The 20673-nt window shown below is 42.3% G+C and overlaps 1 protein-coding gene and 1 long non-coding RNA gene across 8 annotated transcripts in view; one reads left to right on the top strand and one right to left on the bottom strand.

Annotated features, from left to right (window-relative positions):
• Window positions 1-5573: 5573 nt before the first annotated feature.
• Window positions 5574-20560, top strand: LOC134166979 (uncharacterized). Its single transcript, XR_009966045.1, has 3 exons — window positions 5574-6098; window positions 11391-11490; window positions 18453-20560. It is a non-coding gene; the product is annotated as an uncharacterized LOC134166979 (long non-coding RNA).
• The window catches only part of AFG1L (AFG1 like ATPase), a 63075-nt gene continuing 53616 nt past the window's right edge, over window positions 11215-20673 (bottom strand). For 4 of the 7 annotated variants that reach the window (XM_062625110.1, XM_062625154.1, XM_062625103.1 and 1 more), the window contains 3 exons: window positions 17700-17840; window positions 15846-15959; window positions 11215-15257 (listed from right to left, as the gene is read on the bottom strand). In XM_062625110.1, the coding sequence (XP_062481094.1) occupies window positions 15123-15257; window positions 15846-15959; window positions 17700-17840 (390 nt within the window). In that variant the 3' untranslated portion in view covers window positions 11215-15122. The remainder of the gene's footprint in view (window positions 15258-15845; window positions 15960-17699; window positions 17841-20673) is intronic. The other 3 variants (XM_062625121.1, XM_062625140.1, XR_009966043.1) reach the window with 2 other exon arrangements.

Below are 20673 nucleotides of genomic sequence, written 5' to 3'. Positions count from 1 at the left end.
AAGAGCATGAATAAAAATTCATGATGCATAGTGGCTCATGTAGTAGCTTGGCTAAGTAGTTTTCCTTTTTGTTTGTTATTGTTTCATCTTCATGAGCTTTGGACTGGCCTGTTCTCCATGCCTCCTGGTTTCCCTAGTACCCATTTCCTTGTATTGCCTTTGCCACCAGGCTCAGCACATGGTGCTGTGTTGATATTCTGTAATGCAGTAGATCTTGCAGGCTGCTTCTTACTCAGTCTGGCACCATTTGTTCGTCATAACTTCAGAAAAAGAACCCTGCCTTTCTTGCACAGATTTCACACGGGATGGGTATGTCAGTGATGTGCTGTGTACATAAGAGCTTGTCAGGAACTTTTTGATAAGTGCCTTTCACCCAGAAGTACAAATCTGTAAATGCTGTAGCTATTGAGAGGAATGCAGTAAGGTATCTTTGCAAAATACCTGCAATTTGTATCTAGAAAAGTGCTCTAATCTCCTTTTAAAAACAACACTTCTCTCCCAGAAAACCAGTTGGTAGTGGAAATCTAGAATTTCTCATTTCCTTTTGTCTTTTTCTGGGGTCCCACTTCACAGAATCATTAGTGTTGGAAGGGACTTCTGGAGATCATCTAGTCTAACCACCCTACCAAGACAGGGCCACCTAGAGCAGGTTACACAGGAATGCGTCCAGGTGGGTTTGAATGTCTACAGGGAGGGAGACTCCACAATCTCCCTGGACAGCCTGTTCCAGTGCTCTGCCACCCTCAACATAAAAAAGTTCTTCCTCATTTTGACGTGAAACTACTTGTGGTTTAGCCTGTGGCCATTGCTCCTTGTCCTGTCACTGGGCATCACTGAAAAAAAGTCTGGCACTATATTCCTGGCACCCACCTTTGGGATATTTACATGCATTATTGAGATCCCCTCTCAGCCTTCTCTTCAAGAGACTAAGCAGGCCCAGCTCCTGCAATCTCTCCTCATAAGAGAGATGCTCCAGACCCCTGATCATCCTTGTGGCCCTCCACTGGACAATCTGGTCCTCCCCATATGTTTGGGATGAAACAAAAATTTTATTCTCTCAGACTAGAAGTCAGGTTTTCTGGCTTCTCCTTGTTCCAGAGGGTAGTTTTATACAAAGTCAGAGCTGAAACAAGGCAAATGATGGGATGGAGCTGTCATCCAGTTGTCATCAAAGCCCACAAGCTGTTAACCTAGTGCATGGATTCTCCAGAACATGGGAAGTTAGAGGGGTTTGAACTGAGGTCTCCAAATAATAAGTGAAAGTCCTAAACTTATTTTTAAGTAAGGGAAAAAAAAAGTAAGAATTTTTTCTCTTTTTGGGGGGAAAGTATGGGGGAAGGTGCCTCTGGAAAGCAGTAGAAGGATTCAGTCATATGCATAGTAATGTGTAATTGAAGGATGGTGGCTTTGCCCAGCTGGCTTAGATCTCACCTCTAAGCCTGTACTCAAAAAGACCTAACTATTCTGAGTGGCATGGGAAGCTCTCCAGGGCCTAGAATGTGAGAAATAATCAATTCTTGTAGAAACATTTCTGCAATGCTGTGGAATCCAGCCAAGAGACATGATGAAAGTGAAAACTGTTTTCTAGGACATCCAGTTTCATTTAATTTTGTCATGCCTATAAAACTTTTCAGCAAACGTCTGTATCTTTCCTTGTGTTGATTGTGTCCTGCATCCTTTTGTGGTTTGGTTACCCTGGCAATCCAGCTAATTTTCCAGAAATGTCAGCTCCATCAGAATTTATTGACTTGTTACATTAATGGCCTGCTTGCTCCTACAGTAGACTTCAGCATTCATTGATTGCAAATTGTTTCATGGGCTTGGACCCGTGTGAGAAGAGATCTGCAGAGAGGGTTATGCTCTGGCACACTTGATTGGAGCTGATTTTCTTCCCTCATGTCTTCTTCACTCTGGCTGGACTGATGGTTCTTGTTTCTTGAAACAGTGGGGTAATTTTTCTACGTATCACCAGACTTCTGTTCCAGTAAGTTCTCAGCAGGAATGAAGTTTTTCAGTAAAAGTCTCTTATGTGCCTCCCTTCAATGTGCTTGTACAATAGTTTGACTTGAAAAACTCTCAACATCATTTCCGCCTTTAGGCAAGCCACAGAGGGAGTAAGCATAACAAGTTTGTCTATATTTTCCACTTGATTTTAGCATTTTTTAGAGCTTGAGGATGAAGAGATACAACCTACAAGGTACTTAAATATGCAACAACAGTGAGCATTCAAATGCATGGCTCAGTGAATGCCATGTGGGTTGTTTGCACTCTATATGGGGAAGAGTTTGATGTCCCACAAGAAGAAAACCTGGCTGCATGAGTTGCTGCTTGCACCAGCCAGCAGAGGATATAAGCCTGGAAGGGGAAGCCCACATGGGAAAGCCCAAGCAGACAAGAGCTGCTCCCATTGAAAAAAATCCAACAGAATAATTAAAAAAAAACACAAACAACCCATGACGTGTTAAAAAGAGGTTGACCCATGTCTTTTAGTATCTTCTTTGCCTCTTTGCCCATGTTTCTGGAGAGGATACAGCTTGCACGTTCTCCTCTGGATACTGGCAGTGGAGAGGATTGATGCAAGATGAACCACATGGGAGGAGGAGTGGAGAGACTGTGGTGATGAAGGGGTGGCAGAACAAGACTGGGGAGTTTCCTGAAGCTTTTAACCACAGCAAGCCCAAGCAAGGGCCATCTCTTTTTATAAAGCCATAGTCGTGGGGTTTCCTTTGAGAAGTCCACCATAAGTGAAATCCTACAAGTGCTTGAGGAGTCCACCATAAGCCAAATCCTACACGTGCTCTGGATCTCAGAGTGTGAAGGTTTCAGGCTTGTTCAAAAGCCAGGTCTTTCCCATCTTGGAGGGCATTGGCTTGTACTGTTGGGGATGAAATGAGGCTGTATCAACTCCAAAGCTGTTCCAGGTGTTGTGATTTTTTGAGAACAATGTCAGGATTCCAGCAGATGAAGATGACCACACTAAGGAGATTTCTTCACTGAGATATAGAAAGCAATACAGAGAGCTGTCTTCACAGCTGCACCTGAAGGTAGGATTTTCTTCCTTTCTCATAAGACCACTTATACACACAATGAGTATCCTAGAATTAAATAAAATCCCAGGCATGCATGGCATTACTCACCAGTTCCACTTGCCAGAAATTTCCCACATGTAGCAACAGTAATGATTCTCCCCTGAGAGCTTCTGCACCCCAGGGTGGAGATGGCCTCCCAACACCATGCCAACGTGGTGCCAACACATGCTAAAAAGGGTAGGCTGGAGGTAGCAATCCAGGTGAGGATGTGCCTGCCTGAGAAGTCACAAGGTAGCCATGCAGGAGACCTTGGGGAGCTTCTGGGGGCCTGCCTGATGCTTCACGCAAAAGCACATATGCCTTGTACCCTGAGTCAAGGGATCCTGGATGATGGTGCAGATGGGAGGATTTTGCTTGAGCCATTTCAAGGCAGGATCTGGCTCTGGGGGGGAAGGCTGGGATAGGACCAAGTGATGTGGTATGTCATATTTATTTATCTGACTATAAGGAAGGCAGGTCCACTTCCAAGGAAGCCCTCTCTTCCCAAAAATGGTTGTATATTAAAAATATAGATCTTCTGCGTCACAGTGAGGGTCATGTCATCCCAGTCCTGCGTAAGCTTCCACTGCAATCCCTTAGCACCTCTTTTTGATGATAGCCCTGCCTGACATGGTGTCTTGGTTTTAGCTGGGATAGAGTTAATTTTCTCCTTAGTAGCTGGTGCAGTGCTGTGCTTTGGGTTCAGCCTGAGAACAATGCTGATAACACACCGATGTTTTAGTTGTCGCTAAGTAGCGCTTACCTTGATCAAGGACTCTGCCAGTGAGGGGGGGCACAAGAAGCCAGGAGGAAGCACGGACAGGACACCTGACCCAGACTAACCAAAGGGGTATTCCATACCACAGCACATCATGCCCAGTATATAAACTGGGGGGAGTTACTTGGAAGGGAAGGCAGCCTAGGTCAGGCTGGATGGTGAGCAATGGTATTGTGTATCACTCGTCTGTCTTGGGGTTTATTCCTCTCTCTTTTTCCTTTCATTATTAAACTTTTTCTCAATTACTAAACTGTTCTTATCTCAACCTGTGGGGTTTGCCTTTTTCCATCCCACCCAGGGTGGTCAGGGCATGAGCGAGTGGCTGTGTGACCCTGAGTTGCTGGCTGCGCTCAAGCCAGGACACGTGGAATATGGGTTGTCCCTAAAGCATTTGGTGTGACCACACACATGCCTTCTGCCTCCAGCCAGCCATGGAGCATGCCCCAGTGCTCCTGCCACAGCACCCTGTGCAGCCACTTAACCTTTTACTCCTCGCCTGGAACGATGGTCTTCAGAGTTTCCGCTTTTTGTTTGAAAGAAATGTCTGCCCAAGCTATCACGGTGTATTTATTTCGCTTCGTTCTCAGTCTGACGGCAAGGTAAAAGTCTGGGCATATTTTAGCAGTTCTTTTTAGAATGGCGTTTGCAGAAGCAGCAGCCGGTAACAGCTCGGGCTGGGCCGTGTGCCGTGAGGCCGCTCTGCCATCTTGTGGGCCTCGCCGCGCTTGCAGGCCGCTGCTCAGCCCTCGCAGCTGCAAGCGCAACGCGAAACCCTCTTAAAACATATATATATATATATATATATATGCTTTATATATATATATTTCCCTCTCTCTCTTTTAACTAAGGGTAGAAGGACGCCTGAGGCACCGTCCTGGGGCACACGGTCCATTTCGTCTCTGGGGGAGATGACTGCAGAGCAAGTGGGTATGTTTTCGAAGCCCTGGTAGATGTAAGCCTTAGGGGGTCCTGGGCTGTCCAGATGTCTCCTTCCCTTATCTTTAGGGCAGGTTTCCCGATAGATCATTGCTAGTCTGGAACTTTATAGCCCCGATTTTTTGCTTGCTAATTTCTTACCAGCAGAGAGGCCAGACTATTCACACTATGGAGAAGACGAGGCTGTGTGTTTCAATTGGAAGTGCTGTCGAACAGCACAAGTAACAAGTGCTATCTATGTGCAAATGTCCTGCTTGTGGCTGTTGAAACCCCGATTAAGAGAGAGCATTGCTAGGGCTTCCACACTGGTGAGGGAAAAAGAAATTCCCCTGTGGCAAGAGGAGAGATCCCGACACACGGTGGAGCTAGATGATGGCATATTGTGTGCCCAAGTACAAAGGTATTCTGACAAAACAGGATTAGGGACTAGCTTTCTTTTCTCAGAGTCAGCCTCTTAGGCTAATTTACTGCTTATCCTGCCTTAGTCTAGGTTCTGCAATTTGCCTAGATTATGGAATAGCGCTGCCTCAAGCCACTTGGAATACAGCAATGAACTTGTCTGTTGCCACTGATGGCAAATGCTTTGAAGTTAGGGGAGAGGGGGTCACAAATCCTGACAGCATGTCTATCCTCTCCTTTCATCAGGAGCATCTCAGCCCCAGTGAAGCTGTAAAATCTCCCCAAGAGCTGTAGCATAACAGGGCTCCATGCATCCCCCTTGGATGACCCTGGAAGAGCTGTGGAGTGAAGGCAATGGGAAGATGGGAGCTTGTGTCTTTTAAGAAATGGGAAGATGGGAGCTTGTGTCTTAAGAAGTGGGAAGCTCTGCTGAAACCCACTTTCCCCTGATTTTAGTCTCTTCGGTTATCTTCCTGTTTAAAGGATAGGAGGTGCTAAAGCCCAGCTTCTCCTTTATAGGGACCTACGTTCCACTCTAGCCAGGTACTCAGATACACTGAAGGATTTTGACCCAAGAGCTGAGGATTTTGCAGCTGATTTCTCACCTGGGACATACGGCATTAACACCTCAATAACTTCAGCTCCCAGTGAGCTGTCAAAGGTGTTCTCAGCCCAGAAAGTTTTTCTGTTTTCTTTCCATCTGTAGCAGTTGATGGGAGAAGCAGGTGGTTTACCAGTTGGTCGTGCTCACCTTGTAAACTTTGTTCCTCTTCCACATCAAGTCATTCATGACACTTGGCCTTTGATTTGTCATCACCTTCTCATTCTGGAAAACTTAAATAAACCCTGGACCCAACAGAAGGGAACCACTGAGCTGCCTGGATGCTGAACTGCGGTGGCAGATGCTTAAACAGGAGGTAGGTGGCAATTGTGCCTTTGACTTTCACAGAAAGAGGAGCTGAGGTGGGAGTGGGGCTGGGGGAAGAGGAAGCAGCACTGTGCAGCTGACCAAGGGCAAGCAAACGGTTGGCAGGCAGGTCCCTGTTTGGTTGCGGGGACACTAGTTCTCAAGCTGAACAGGAAAAGGCAATCTGAAGGACAAGGGCACAGCTTTGTAATGGTACAGGGGACCCCGGGAAAGACTGTAAAATGAGAACGATCAATTAACAAGCTGCTGTGGCTTCAGGAAAACCATTATAGACATACTGATGTAATAAGCACATCTGATGCACAGAAGCTGTTTAACCTTCAGCCTTGTGCCTTATAAAGCACCTCTGGAGCACTGGGTAAAGCTGTTAATTATTAGGGTCAACCTTAGCAGACGGAGGTGTCCTCAAGTATGAGTTGCTGTGATACACTCATAATTTCTCCATTATGTCAATAACTAATTTCCTAAATTGCTCAAGAATTGACAGATTGGCATCCATTAACCAGCCCTTAACTCATGGCTGTGGGAGCAGTTAGTTACAAGTCAAAAGCACTGCAAAACCCATTCATAGTTCCTTGAATACATATATCTATATGTGTACAGGCACATACATACACACCACTGTAACAGCTTGGTGTAAGCCATTAGGAAGCCAAATAACCAATGTATATAAAAAGCTTAAGTAGACAATTATTGACATTGCCTTGAGCAGATGTTTTAATCCTTGAGCACTGTCTTCAGGTGCTCTGGGAGCACAAGATGAAGTCAGTTTGATTTCTAAAGAACTGTGTATTGAGAAACCGTAAATGAACAGAATCACAATCAGATCAAAATATCAATAACAGTTACTGTCAAAATGCATTGTTTTTTTAATCTGAAAATTCCAAACAGGAAAACATTTCATGGATTCAGTAAGTGGTGACTTGTTACATTGTTCACCCTCACGCAGGGTGACAAATCTCATTGTTCTTATTCATACAGGTCATATAATTTTTTGTACTTAAATGCAAACTTTTTTTCAAGCACAGCCTATGAAGAAGAGGTATATTTGGAAACCATGATATAGGCAGGTAGGATTTCTACTCATTCACAAAGTGGTTTTATTGTTCTGTCTCAAAGCCAAGCACAATTGGAAAAGCAACTGGCCCAAGCAGAGCAGTTGTAAAGCGGTGCAACGCTGAAGGCCATGCTGCCTGAGCTGGTACACTGGCTACATGCAGCCTGAGGAGGAGAAGGGACATAGCTATGTTACTATGTCACAGCATTACATGCGTCTGAGCTTACCTGAGACTCTTCTGGCTGACAGCCTAAAGTTAAATTAAAGGAGGCCAAGGAGTAACGGGAGAGAGGAATAAAAGAAACGATAGTGATAAAACCAAAAGATACTGATGGTCCTTCAGGGGACTGGCTGGAATAACTGCTGCCAGCCTGCTGCCAGGAGGGTGACAAGCATTTTTTCAAGGCCAGTGATGAACACAAAAGGATATTAAGCCCTCCCCCAGCATAGATGAAAGGACCAGAAGTGGAGCTATGGAAAGGAGGTAAGAGCATCCTCTTAAGGAGAGACATTAGTGGAGTTGCAGATGCACCTGGGTGTGCAGCCAAAACTGGGGACTGATGGGCTGCAAGGGGGATTTCGGGGGCTTGTCTGAGTTGTTTGTGGGAGGCTCCCACTGTTTGTGAGAGGCTTAGCCATCTCTTGGTTTGCGGCAGGATTTTGGCTGTACTGCCTGCTGCTCTGACCCAAAGGGACAGTTTCAGCTGTCCACCACAGGCTGTTTGTAGGGGAAGGGGCTGGCAGATGAGGTGTTCAAAGAGTGCAGTCTTGTTCATATATATCAGCATGGTGGGGACAACACACACAACAAAATGGGGGTGCCAGCCCAGTCAGATGGAGGTGGACATGGCAGCAGCCCTCATCTGCTGCGCTTGTGCCCTTGGAGAGACAGCAAAGCTGGGCTCGGGGAGGAACACTGCTCCCCCACCTGGAACCATCTCTGGCTTTGCTTTTTCCCCACCGACATCCTTTATTAGACCGGCTGCTACCAGCTTTCCTCACAAACCTCATCTTACCCGTGTCCTTAGACTGCCACAGCATGACTGCTGCAGCATCCCTGCTATACCTGTGAGAGGGGGCAAGTGCCTGCAGGAGAGGCTCTCTGCAGAGGGAGAGGGAGCCCAGGTGCACCGGAGCCATCTTCCCACCGAAACTGCCCAGCCGGCTGTGACTGAAATTTAATTTGCCTGGTGCATTCAGTGGACATTTTAATCAGCGTTTCCTACAATCTACTTGGCAAAGAGGCTCAACTGGCAGCTGCCTGACTGAATGGGCTTTGCACCCAGTCTAACCTTCTCCATTTGTAATTTCCAGTGCTGGAAAACCTCTCTGTCTCACTCTCAGAAGTTTCTATAGCAATCACAGCCATCCTAGTGAAGCACTGAAAATGGCAGCCTATTCAGATTTTAATTTCGCTGGACAGTAATTGCTCCTCTCTCCATTGGCCTCTGAAATGTTACTTTTCAGTAGATAGCAACTGCCGCTGAAGGAGACTGGTCCTCTGCCTATGTTTTCAACAAATTTCACTCTCCACCCCAACTAACTTTGTTAGCTGTTTGCAAAATGTTTGAACTTTGACTAGCAGGAAGAGATGTTGGGCACATTGTACCTCAGCTACAGGAAAGACCTGACATGAGTGATGCTCTTAAGCCTCAGGAAAAAAAACCTCACCACCCAACACATCATGTTGTGACCTGAACGTTATCCATCACTGTAGGTAGAAAAAGTTACACAAGTGTGTTTGGCTTTGCTAATTGTAAAATACCGGAGGATACAAAGAAAGCCTTTTTCTTCATGTCAGTGAGCTTACTTTTCTTGGTTCAGTTAACTTCAGCTTAAACAATCACTTGATCTTTTGTTCCATGCTTCGTCTTTCACTGGCTGTGATCGCTCTTAATTACTGTGACACTGAAGAGCCTAGTGCTAAAAATATATTAAGTAACAGAATGAAAAGTTTTGCTCCTTGCAAGAAGAGGATGCTGTGGAATTGTACCACAGCTTGTGGAGGAGCTGATCAACCATTTCTTAAACTCTTCTAATAATCTTTCCCTATACTTTTATGGCTATTGTTGCCAACTGGAAAAATTAGCTTAAAGCTGAGTAAGGGGAATTGTGGATAAGTGTTTGCAATTTGGCTTTGGACTGACACAGTGTGATTGCACTCAAAGAATTTGAAGTCTTTGCACTGGCAGCAGTAATTGAATCTGGGAATATAGGATTCGCATTGGAAAAGAGTGGATTTTTATAACGATTTAAATGAACAATTTCAGCTACAGAGTGGATTAACAGAGCCAACTAAACCCTTCACCCTGACAAAGAACTGGCGGGAGGACTATAGAAACTCATCCAGAATTTTACCAACATGAATGCAGAGTAATAGGTCAGTGAGAAGCATTTCTGTATTTTAGTGGCGCTCTTAGAATTCAATTCAATTTAAAACAAAAGTTGTTTTACAAATATGTGGAGAATGCAGAAGGCTGGAGAGGGAGCAAGTGGCCTGCATCCTCCATCTGCTCCATCCTCCCTCTGCTCTCGCGCAAGGCACTGCTGCTGCAAGTCCTTCTCGGGGGAGAGAATGGCAGATGCAAGCACTGCTGCAACCCAGGGTTCAGAAAACGTCCCCTTTTCTGCAGGGGCACAGATGCACCCCCAGACCTGTATTTCATATGTACCAGAGCTCTCAAGGCCCAAAGCCAAGCAGCAGGAAACTCCAAGTGCAGGAGTCTTGGGAAGCAGAGACACACACAAACCTACATCAGAAAAGATTAAGGATCCCAAGACAAGTAGCGCTCTTCTCTGTGAAGAGATGGACACATTGGGTTTGCTCATCTCTGGCAGGAAATGGATGAGGGGGATATGAGAGAAACATCCACTGGGCAAACAAAACTGCAAAGGCAGATTAGCTGCATCTGTTCTTGAAGTATTTTGGAAGAGGCAGCAAAGCATGTAAAGGGACTGTTCCTTGAGCAAAATAACTAGACCCCGATGTCTCACTGCAGCAGGATTCTTGAGGGGAAAAATAAAAGATTTAAATTAGCCTGGAGAAGGATGCAGTGTTTATGTGAGTAACAAGGCATGCAACCACTGGTGAGGATATGGCATCCTGCTCCACAAACCTCTGCAAAGCTATAATGAGGGGGTATTAAGAAATTTCCTGGATGCTATTCTCAAACACTGGATATTGCACTGCTGCAGGCAAGATACTGGAGCAAGTTGGTTACAGCTTGATACTCAGTATGACAGTCCCTCTCTTCAAGAAATGGGGAGACTGAATGTTTCCAGTAGGAGGCATAAAAATAGCCCCCAAATTTAACCCCTCCTAGAAAACTTTACACCACTGGTTTCTCAAGCCCAAACTGTAAAACACTCTTGATCCTCTGCCACTGGCATCCGTGGAGAAGTGTCACACTGCAGCCTTGCTCTCCCATTCACAACACTTAAGAGGTGCTGCATGAGGGCACCTGCACTGGGGGCTGCAGTGGCCCTCCCAGCCCATCAGGGCAGGGACTTCCCTGCCTGCCCAAGTGTTAACTAACAGCTTCCCAGGGGCACTTTTACAAGCTGTGCAGAGCCTGTAAAAACTAACTGCAGCACTAATTAGCTGTCAGCAAAAGCACATCTTGAACAGTAAGAATCACAAATTAACAGGGAAAAAAAAAAGAGCACTTTAATTGTGGCTTGCGCTCAAGCTGCAGTGCCTCACCCTCAAGTTGCTGAAGAAAAGAGTCAGGTAGAAAATAGGGTTCTAAACCCCAAAATGAAGGCTGGCAGCAGTAGTAACTGAAGACGACAAGTCTAAACTGCCTCTGGAGGAGGAGCTCACAAGCCCTGGGCACACCTGCCAAAGGCTGAGCCTCATGTTGGGCAATGGCCTGCGGTGCTATGGCTCATCCAGGCAAGCAAGTGCCCAGAAACCTGCAGCGCTGCAGATCCAACTTTGTCCCCTGGATACAGAGATAAAAAACCTAAATCTCACCAAGTCATTAACAGAAGGCCTTTCTATTCAGAACACTTACTTACCTAAAAATAGCATGAATGATAAGTGAAATGTTTACAAAATCTGGATTTATTTATTTTTATTACAACATAAATTATTCTCAACAGAAGGATTTACTAGTGTTCAGTTTGTTATATATTAGACTCAAAATGATATATTTAAAAAAAATAATTCTCAGTATACAAGGAGAATCCCAACAGAATTTACAAAGCCACTGTAGTTCACAGGTACAGGAGCTAAGGTTGTAATGAATCATATAGGAAATGTGTTGTTAAAAGTAGAAGAAAATCTACCTGACTTGATGAAGGTTTGAATCACAAAGCTCAGGTTATTTTTTTTTCTTTCTTTAAAATAGATTCTTTATTAAAAAAATATCCTCACAGCAAAGAGGCACGTGATGTGTATGTAGTTGATGGCAATAATTCTGTAACCCAAACAAGGAAACTAATCCACTTTGAGTAGCTAAATTATTTTTTGCACTATTTACATACTTTACTGAAGTATTTTCACCCCAGAGCCTCAGCAAGCATCTTAGAATATTAATGAGTGAAGTCTGGCAGTACTCCAGTGTCAGCAAATCAGAAAGTAACATCATTCCTATTCTGTCAACAGGGAAACTGAGTCACAGATCCAGGTAACTGCAGAAGGAAACCTCCTGGATCTTGATCCTCTTAGACAGGCCTTGATGGAGAGACTGTTCTTTCTCTTTGTTAGATGTCTGGTGACTATGAAAAGCACTGTTTGAAACTTGGTCAGGTCTTTTTTTCCGATGTTTAAACTGCTTCAAAATAGGTGACATTATCCAGCTATAGTGTCATTGTGGTCACCTTTAATCAAAAAAGGCCATTAATGGTTTTCTTTTTTAGATCAAAAGCAACAACAGCAAGAAGGCACCTCTGATCCCTCCAGAGGCCTTTGGAGGGCTGTCTTGATACACCCAAACTACTGCAATTGTTCCCTCCATCTGTGCAAAGGTAAATACTGAAAAGCAGTGACTTTAAAAGACAGAATTGCGTTATTTATTTAAAATATAAGTAAGAGCTACTGCACAAGAACGCAAAATGAAAATACAGCTTTAAAGATAAAATGTTTGTATGGATAAAGTAACTATCCTCACAGAAGCTGTAATTTAGATTTTCAGGCACTGAGAACATTCCTTTGTCAATCAAATATTGAAACAAGTTAGCTGAGAGATTCTTAGCCAGCATGTGGCCTTTACAAACCAACATGAAACATTTTGCATGGTCCATAATGACAAGGATTTTGCTTCCTGTGACAGCAAAATATAATACCACATCAATAGGATGACTCAAAATTACTTTTAAAATTAACTTGGCAATAATGGTTGTTGAATTACTAAAAGGGAAATGAAAATTTGTTGCAGATCCTAGATGACATGAACTTACAAGTTAAGAAAACCTAAAAAGCCAATACTTGATCTTGGGATAGAGGCATCCAGCATAAATCCAGCAATTTTAAGGCCATCAAGGAGTATGCATAGTTTATTCACAGGCATCTCACTCTTTACATTTTGGCAAATACAACATTTTAATGTGGTAATAAAAAGCCACAGACCACTGCTGTCTCGCAGCAGCTAGGAGCAGGCCAGGCAGCAGGGGACAGGACTGCTGGGATCACCCTCAGGACTGCAGGTGATGCAGCACCCTGGGCCAGGACATGCCCAGTGCTGTCCATCATGCCCTAGTGATGGACACTAGGCATCACTAGGCCTGTCAGCACAGGCCCAGGCTCATGAGTATAGATTGCCACGTATAAATACAGAACCAGACACACTTAAGTTATATAAATTAGTTTTATCTGTATTTATATATATATAATAAGTATAGGTGTGTGTATATACACAGACACACATGCATGAATCTCAATAGTCCCTCTGTTGAGAAACCTAATACAAATCTCTGAAAATATACATCAATTATTCATATAGCCATTGCTCATGCAGTATAAGCAATGTATTCTGATTGGGGTTTTCGTTAATACACATTAAAATTCTCCATGGTAGTCACCCTTGTGGGAATAACAACACAGCTGCATAACTTGTAAACTATAAATATAGGCTTCAGAAATTCTTTGAAGAACAGGTATAGCCACTGTAAGTCTTGCAGGACAAACAAGTGGTCAGAACAGAAAACCAGACTTGAGCACATGGCTCCAAAACGCATGCAAGTGCACACGATCTGTCCAGTCTTCCCTGCTGTCCCAAAATCCCTTTCAAAAGCTTTCTGTAACTGTGATGGAGGGCTACAACTGAAAAAATTTAATCAGGCTAAACAAAGGCAGAGAAGAATATTTTGGGGAACAGATACAGTACAAGAAAAAGGTCATGTTGCAAAGTCTAAGAAAACCCCTTAAATCTGGAGACAGTGAGTTATGTATCTATCTCCTCCCTAAGCAATTAGGGCAACCTTTTCAGTCCATCTGCATAGTATTTTTCCCTCTTCAGGGTTCTAAATATGTTATTAAATTAACCTTTTATAAAAATGCACTGTAAGTCAATAAGCATAATACTGTATTTTGTTTCTGTTAAACCCCAGAATCATAGAGTCATAAAATAGTTGGGGTTGGAAAAGACCTTAAGATCACCTAATTCCAAAGCCCCTGCCATGGGCAGTGACACCTTCCACTAAACCATGTCACCCAAGACTCCATCCAACCTGCCCTGAACACTGCCATGGATGAAGCATTTACTACTTCCTTAAGCAACCTGTTCCAGTGCCTCACCATGCTCAGAGTCAACAACTTATATCTAACCTGAAATTCCCCTGTTTTAGTCCAAACCCATTACCCCTTGTCCTATCACTACATTCTCTAATGAAGAGTCCCTCCCCAGCATCCCTATAGGCCCCCTTCAGATACTGGAAGGCTGCTATGAGGTCTCCATGCAGCCTTCTCTTCTCCAGGCTGAACAGCCCCAACTTCCTCAGCCTGTCTTCATACGGGAGGTGCTCCAGTCCCCTGATCATCCTCGTGGCCCTTCTCTGGACTTGTTCCAACAGTTCCATGTCCTTTTTATGTTGAGGACACCAGAACTGCACACAATACTCCAGGTGAGGTCTCATGAGAGCAGTGTAGAGGGGTAGGATCACGCTCCCCACATCAGAGCAGGTGTGCTAGAAGCAATATAAGGTTTGGTATAGATGAAGCCTGAGAAAATTCAGGGTAGACATATAACACTGGTGTAAAGGCAGCATATCCAGGCATGCAAGAACTGCAAAATTTAGAGTATTAACTTGCACTTACATGTTACAGTATACACTGTCCTGTCATAGTTTCTTTTCCCAGCAGTGATTACCTTGGTTTTAACTGTGTGCAGTTTCAAGCGCCTTCAGTCTCCTCCTCAGGGTTCTTGCATGGCTCAAACCATTAGTTTACAATGAACTAAACTGAGCAACAGACTGATCACAGGAAACTTAGAGCCTGAAAAGTCAGCAGATGGCTCCACACAGAAAATAAGGGGCAAATAAACCCACAACACAGTACACAACAGAGCAGTTCCAGAATTCTATCAGGGACCTATACAACATGAGGAGTTTCATAAAGACAGCATTTGATTTTTCTCTTGTGCCAACTGCATTGTACATGACAGAAGCAGCGCATCAACCATTAAGTGTCCTCTTCACGTGACATTCTAAATCTACTGTGAACCCCGCATAGCCCATCAACTTTGTCTCTAGACCAATTCTCCAGAAAAATTCTAATCTCATTAAATTTACTGAACATCAACGTTGTATTTTACAGAAAAGAAAATTAAGGCAAAATTTCACATGTCCACACACTGATGGTACTGAAAAATAATTGAGTCCTCATTTCTTAAGCACAAAAAACAACTGATGAAAGAAAATATGGTCCAGGTGATAAAGTGCAATTATTATTTCAGTTGTGCTAAAAACCTTTCCAATTCTGTAGTTTTACTTCGGCTGATTTTATTCAACTTTTAATTACAACATATTTTTGCTTCTGTCTCCGTCTTTCCAGTATTGTTCAGTCTGCATTTCTGTAAGCCGAGAGAGAGTACGCTGAAAGGCAAAGATTTCCTCTTCTCCTGTGAACATGGAGAGTCCTTTGGCGGAATCCTACATTAATACAGAAAAACAACACCACAGAACTAACTGTGAGAGACATAGCTGTACCGAAGTCCATCCTACCCAACTCCTAAAGCTGAGTGTTTCACAGGCCTTGATGATACAAGACAGTAGCATAGCACCAAAAAACTGAAATTTAAGTCCAAATATTAAAGGAAAACACCTATTTCACCTAGGTAATCTTCTGAAGGAATGTAGCAAAACAGTAACTTGGGTTTAAAACTGCATGATGATGTGTTAACCATCTATTTTCACTTTCCTGTTGACTACTTGCATATGGATTTAGAGAAATCATTTAAAAATTCATTAACAATAACTAGGCTATAGGGAAAAGGAAAACCAGAATTGGTAACATGCAAAATAGTATTGTTTGTGAGGATTTGTGAAGCAGTCCTATGTAGTCTAGAAAGATGTAAAACAGACTATGAATCAATAACATGCTATTATGAGAGCAAAAGACACACTGCAGAAAAAGCAGCAAATCACTAGTCAAATATTTACTTGATTCCTCGTCCTAAAATGCTGCTCTAATCATGAGACCAAATCCAATTCTGTTAAAAACATATTACTATCACGTACATGGCTCAAGTCCAAATCATCCATCAAGACTCTGTTGTTCTCTACCTCACCACTGTCATGTTCTACCAGGAACAAGCTTTGGAGAGGAGCCACTGCAGAACAAATAATACGCACCTGAGAGAAGGAAAAGAGGCAACAATCTCATCACTTGGGCTTTGGAGAAAACAGATAAAAATACATGTTTCATGGAAAGCAAACTTCAAATCACGACCTTGTTTCTTTTCAAGGTATTTTCCTTTTCTCTCATTAGCACTGCTGTTACAGATCTACTTGACTTGGTCATTTGGAATACTAACCTTGCAAGATCTTTTTCTCAATAACAATTCATGTAACTTTTACACAGAGAACAGAATAAGTATGGTAGTGAATACTCAGAATACCTGCTATACAGGCAATGAGCTCACAATCAACTTTCTACAGTAACAGCTATAAAGTGTTTGTAACCAATGCTTTCTTTCCCCCCCCCACAGTTAAAATTCCTCTCAGTATCTAAGTGCACTGCACACATATTTCCACCTAAAGATTGTTTAAATTCCAAGTTTTCCAGAAGGCTGAGTGGAGCCACTCTTGCTTTCACCCATGCTACTCAAGTGCATATTACTGGTAATAACAATGCACGTTATCTGCTAATAGCAATAATGATGCTGTTTTCACGTGTGCTGGAAGGAGGTACAATCTGCAGTGAGGTAGGGTATCACAGGGGGCTACAATGAAGACAGGTTGAAGTATTTTTACAGGAGGAGATACTTGCTGAGAGTAGGCAGACAATATATTTGCACCCTGGACAAGTCTCCACAAATAGGCTCTCTCAGGTGTTTTTTCCTAACAACTACTTGTGACAGGAGCTTAACACTTGTGGTTTTCCTGTGGAGGAAGGAATAGGAAGCAGCTGTTTGCTTGCAATTCTTAATGACAGCATGTAGGTAGAGCAGACAACCTCACCCCCCTTATTTCTAACACACTATTATTAGTTTATAAGTATTAGCATATCCTCTTAGAAATTGTCCACTTCCAAATCATAAAGTACAAAGAATCTGGCTGACCTGAATAAGACTACTCATGCACTTTGTTCAACACCTTGCTGAAGTGGGGCCTTTCCGATGATCTTGCCAGGACATTCTTTGGAAAAAAAATAATCTCGATCTTTCCTGATTGCATAAATATTTAAGTGTGTGCACATATAATCACACACAGGACAGGGTTTCATACCTTGTATTACTTTTAAAAAATCATCTTAAACATGAACTTCTCTTTGTTTTAATGGTGCTGATTTTGCTTCCATGATTGAAACCTCTGTAGATTCACATGAAGTGCTGTATTTATCATTACTATTCCATTAGCAGTTCTGCAACCTCACGTAAAGCCTACAGTGATTGTTTCCTTTAAACTTAATAATGTAACTATGCTATTAACTCCTCAGTACCCTGTTCAGGAAGGCTGATTCCTGACTAACTGCCCATGCAGATTAAAATCTAAAAAATTTAAATTTACTCAGCACAGCTGGCAGCACAATCTTTCATTATTAAAATGATGACATGGTTTCTGTGGATTTCCTGGGTTAGGAAGGAAATAACATCCCTATTCGGGAAAGGCAAATGAGCTCAGGCTTGTATGTATGGTCATGTTCAATACTCACAGAAATATAAAAACCAACAAACCAAAACCTGCTTATTTGCCTTTATAGTGATGAGACCTCTTTTGTGAAGCTGGAATGATGGTTCTTTTCAGAGCTAGTGCATTCTGCTTATGTTTTCCAAATCATTACTATAGAAAGCCTTACTTCAAACCAATTGGATGTCAGATTTTAGAGCTCCCAATATTACTCTGCACACATAGGAAAGGCTTGGTTCTCACCTTATGCTCATAAAAGGTATCAATAAGAGTAATGAAGCGACGAGCTTGTGTCCTTTTTGCCATTGTAAGAAGCGGTATGTCACGAACAAAGACTGTGTCAAAGTGCTTTGATATTTCCAAATAGTCACTGGCTCCAAGAGGCTGAAACAAAACCCATAAGAAATGCATGGCAATGTCACAACTCCCCAGCTGATGAAATGTGCTGTACCTACAGTGTAATGTGGTTCTAAAGCACTGCAATAGTGCTAAAAACAGTAAATAAAAAATATTTTCTAACTGAAATTGCTAGACAAATGTGCTGTAGGCTAAGCGTAACTACTTACCTAAAACCCTCCCACAAGAAGTTATTTTGAGCAACTGTTAATGGCTGTCCATAACCAGGACTTTGGGTTTTATCTAGACACAAGAATGAAAAACCCGTAGAAATGGTTCTTATGCAAGCACAGGAGAATGAAGCCCTGCTGGCATTCCAAAAATTCTTCTGAAAATGAATGGGAATAAGCTAGAGCTTCTCACCGGCTAACCCCCAGGCAGGTATTAAAGCCTGTCTCTAAGCCAGTTCTCTCATTTGCAGTCCTATGAACCACCCTGCTTTCCCATTCATAACCATGCAACTTCCCTGGGACATCTATGGAAATGTACGATTACAAAACCTTCTAAATGTTTTTAGCAGCGTTTCAGAGCAGTATATACTATATCCTCTCCTCAAAGTTATATATACTGTTTATTTTCTCCCTCCATTTTATTCCCCAGCCACTGCTATGGACTTCTTAACCAGAAACCAAGAAGATAATCATCTTGAGAGCCAACAACAGCTTCACGCATCACCTCGGAAAAGCATCACCTCTGAAAAAACACTTATCTGGACAAAGAGTAGCTGAAGTCAAAACGTTCTGATGAGATAAAGCATGAAAATATTCAAGAAAGTGAAAGGAACTGCTGGATGGAAACATCACAGAGCTAGCCCACCACATCTCTCACCATCAAACAGCGACAGGTAGCTGGACAATAATCTCATCAAGTGCAAAAGAAAACAATGGAAGCACTAAAAGCAGCAACACAACTAGGATGCTGATGGAGATTTTAAGATTGGTGGTAAGCAAACAGTTTATGCAATTTTTATTCAATATTGTAATTCAATTATATAATTTTATTCAATACTTAGGACTGAAGTACTGTTAAGTACAGAAGAGATCACCAGTGTGCTGAGTACCTGAGAGGCACAGCAACAGTGATATAATTGCATGCGGGAAAGGAAATAATTTCTCATGTCTCTCCTTAGGTAAGAAATTACAGGTATCATCACTATTCAGGTTCATTCTTTTATCACATGGAGATCTCAACCACCCTTCTGCCAAAGCCTGCGGAATTATTCTGTGATATGCTTTCTCACCCAAACCATATAAATACACCCCATTTCTGGGGAGGTATCAAGTATTAAAAGTTGATCCCTAAAATAAATAAAAATCAAAGACTTCAAACTTTAGCAAAATCCACAAACTGAAGCACCTGACCACTGAGCTATACATCTAGGAACTTCATGGGTACCTTGGTGGATATCCAAACATCAAAATTAAAAACCTGGGGAGTCAGAGAGGAAACAGGCAGAAAATAAAAGGCAAATGCATTTCAAATGGATAAGAAAGGAAGATGGAATACTTCTTTTGCTTTTATGCAGACATAAACCCACGGATTTAGAGGATTACAGTATGTATCTTTATCATAGCTGAACAATCTACTTCAGCTGTGCAAAAAGCAGGCAATTCAAAAATTCCTCCAATTAGGGACATAAAAGGCAGGTAATTTCAAGCTGTTTAACAAGAATTTCTGTAACACCTACACCAGTGCTAAGTAGTAATATTTTGTAAATGTTGTCAGAAACGTGCCTTTGGAGACTCCCAAATCTTATGATCAGAAATATCTGAGGCCACCAGCCATGAGTGTTTTAATAGAGTAAGTCTGTACTTCCCTACCAAGACTCAAGTCTGGTGACATGCAATGGAAACCCTGAGTCAGCCGGTCCATTATATACGGCTCAGCTGGCATCAGCTGTAGTTCTTTACACAGAGGAGTTCTCAAACCCTCCTTTTAGAGTTTAGAAAGAAATAACCCTGCAGATGAAGTTTAGACTGATTCATCTGGTTTTCTGAACAACATTCTAAAAATAACAGCTAGATGGTGTGTTTCTGGTACTGTCTCATCTTTTTTCTTCTACCAATTATCAATCAAAACTCAGCTTCAGAACTGTAACACATTTATGTAACAACTGTCACCATTTGTTACCAGTTCTTTCACATGATGCAATATTTAAAAAAAAAAACAAACCACAATCCAACATTAACAGGCAAGACTCTTTCTTATGGTCTTACTGTTCCTGCATGTGTACATAAGGTAAAACTGTTGTAGATTTTTGTCATTAACTCTGATGCCATGAGTCAGTATTTTATAGGCACCATACTAGTGCAAAACACATTAGCACTAACATAGGCTACCCTCCTGACAAAGTGTTTACTCCACTTCAGCCTGCTTGACTGAGTTCTGACCTTCATTTGTCTTTGTTTCTCTGTCTACTTAATGCATTTTCAGCTATCATCATCTCACTTCAAGTGCAACGTTTATTATTTGGAGCTCTCTGTGGGCTGTTTTAAGAGTTAGTCGTCTCCTGTTTCTATTATATATTCCATTTAATTAAGTATAAAGCATCCTTCTTCTTTGTTGACTCATCAATGACAAAGTAGCTCACCTTTTAGAGACTGAAGAATAGAGAGCACCTTACATATGTTAGAAAAAGATATTTCATCTTGAGAGAAAAAATATTTTTGTTGATATTGGAAGATATTCTAGGGCCAGTTCCAATAACATCCTCAAGAGTTCCGATTGACAAGGACTACAATTTAGTGCAGATACTCCAAAACTTCCTAAAACCAAAATACAGTTTAAGACTAGATAATACTTACAACTTAGGCATTAAGCA

This window comes from Pezoporus occidentalis, unplaced genomic scaffold, assembly GCF_034315485.1.
Source record: "Pezoporus occidentalis ecotype Australia unplaced genomic scaffold, CSIRO_AGI_Poc_V1 ctg109, whole genome shotgun sequence".
NCBI classification, from domain to species: domain Eukaryota; kingdom Metazoa; phylum Chordata; class Aves; order Psittaciformes; family Psittacidae; genus Pezoporus; species Pezoporus occidentalis.
Note: the sequence above shows the minus strand (reverse complement) of the source record. Positions and strands in the feature narration are given on the sequence as shown.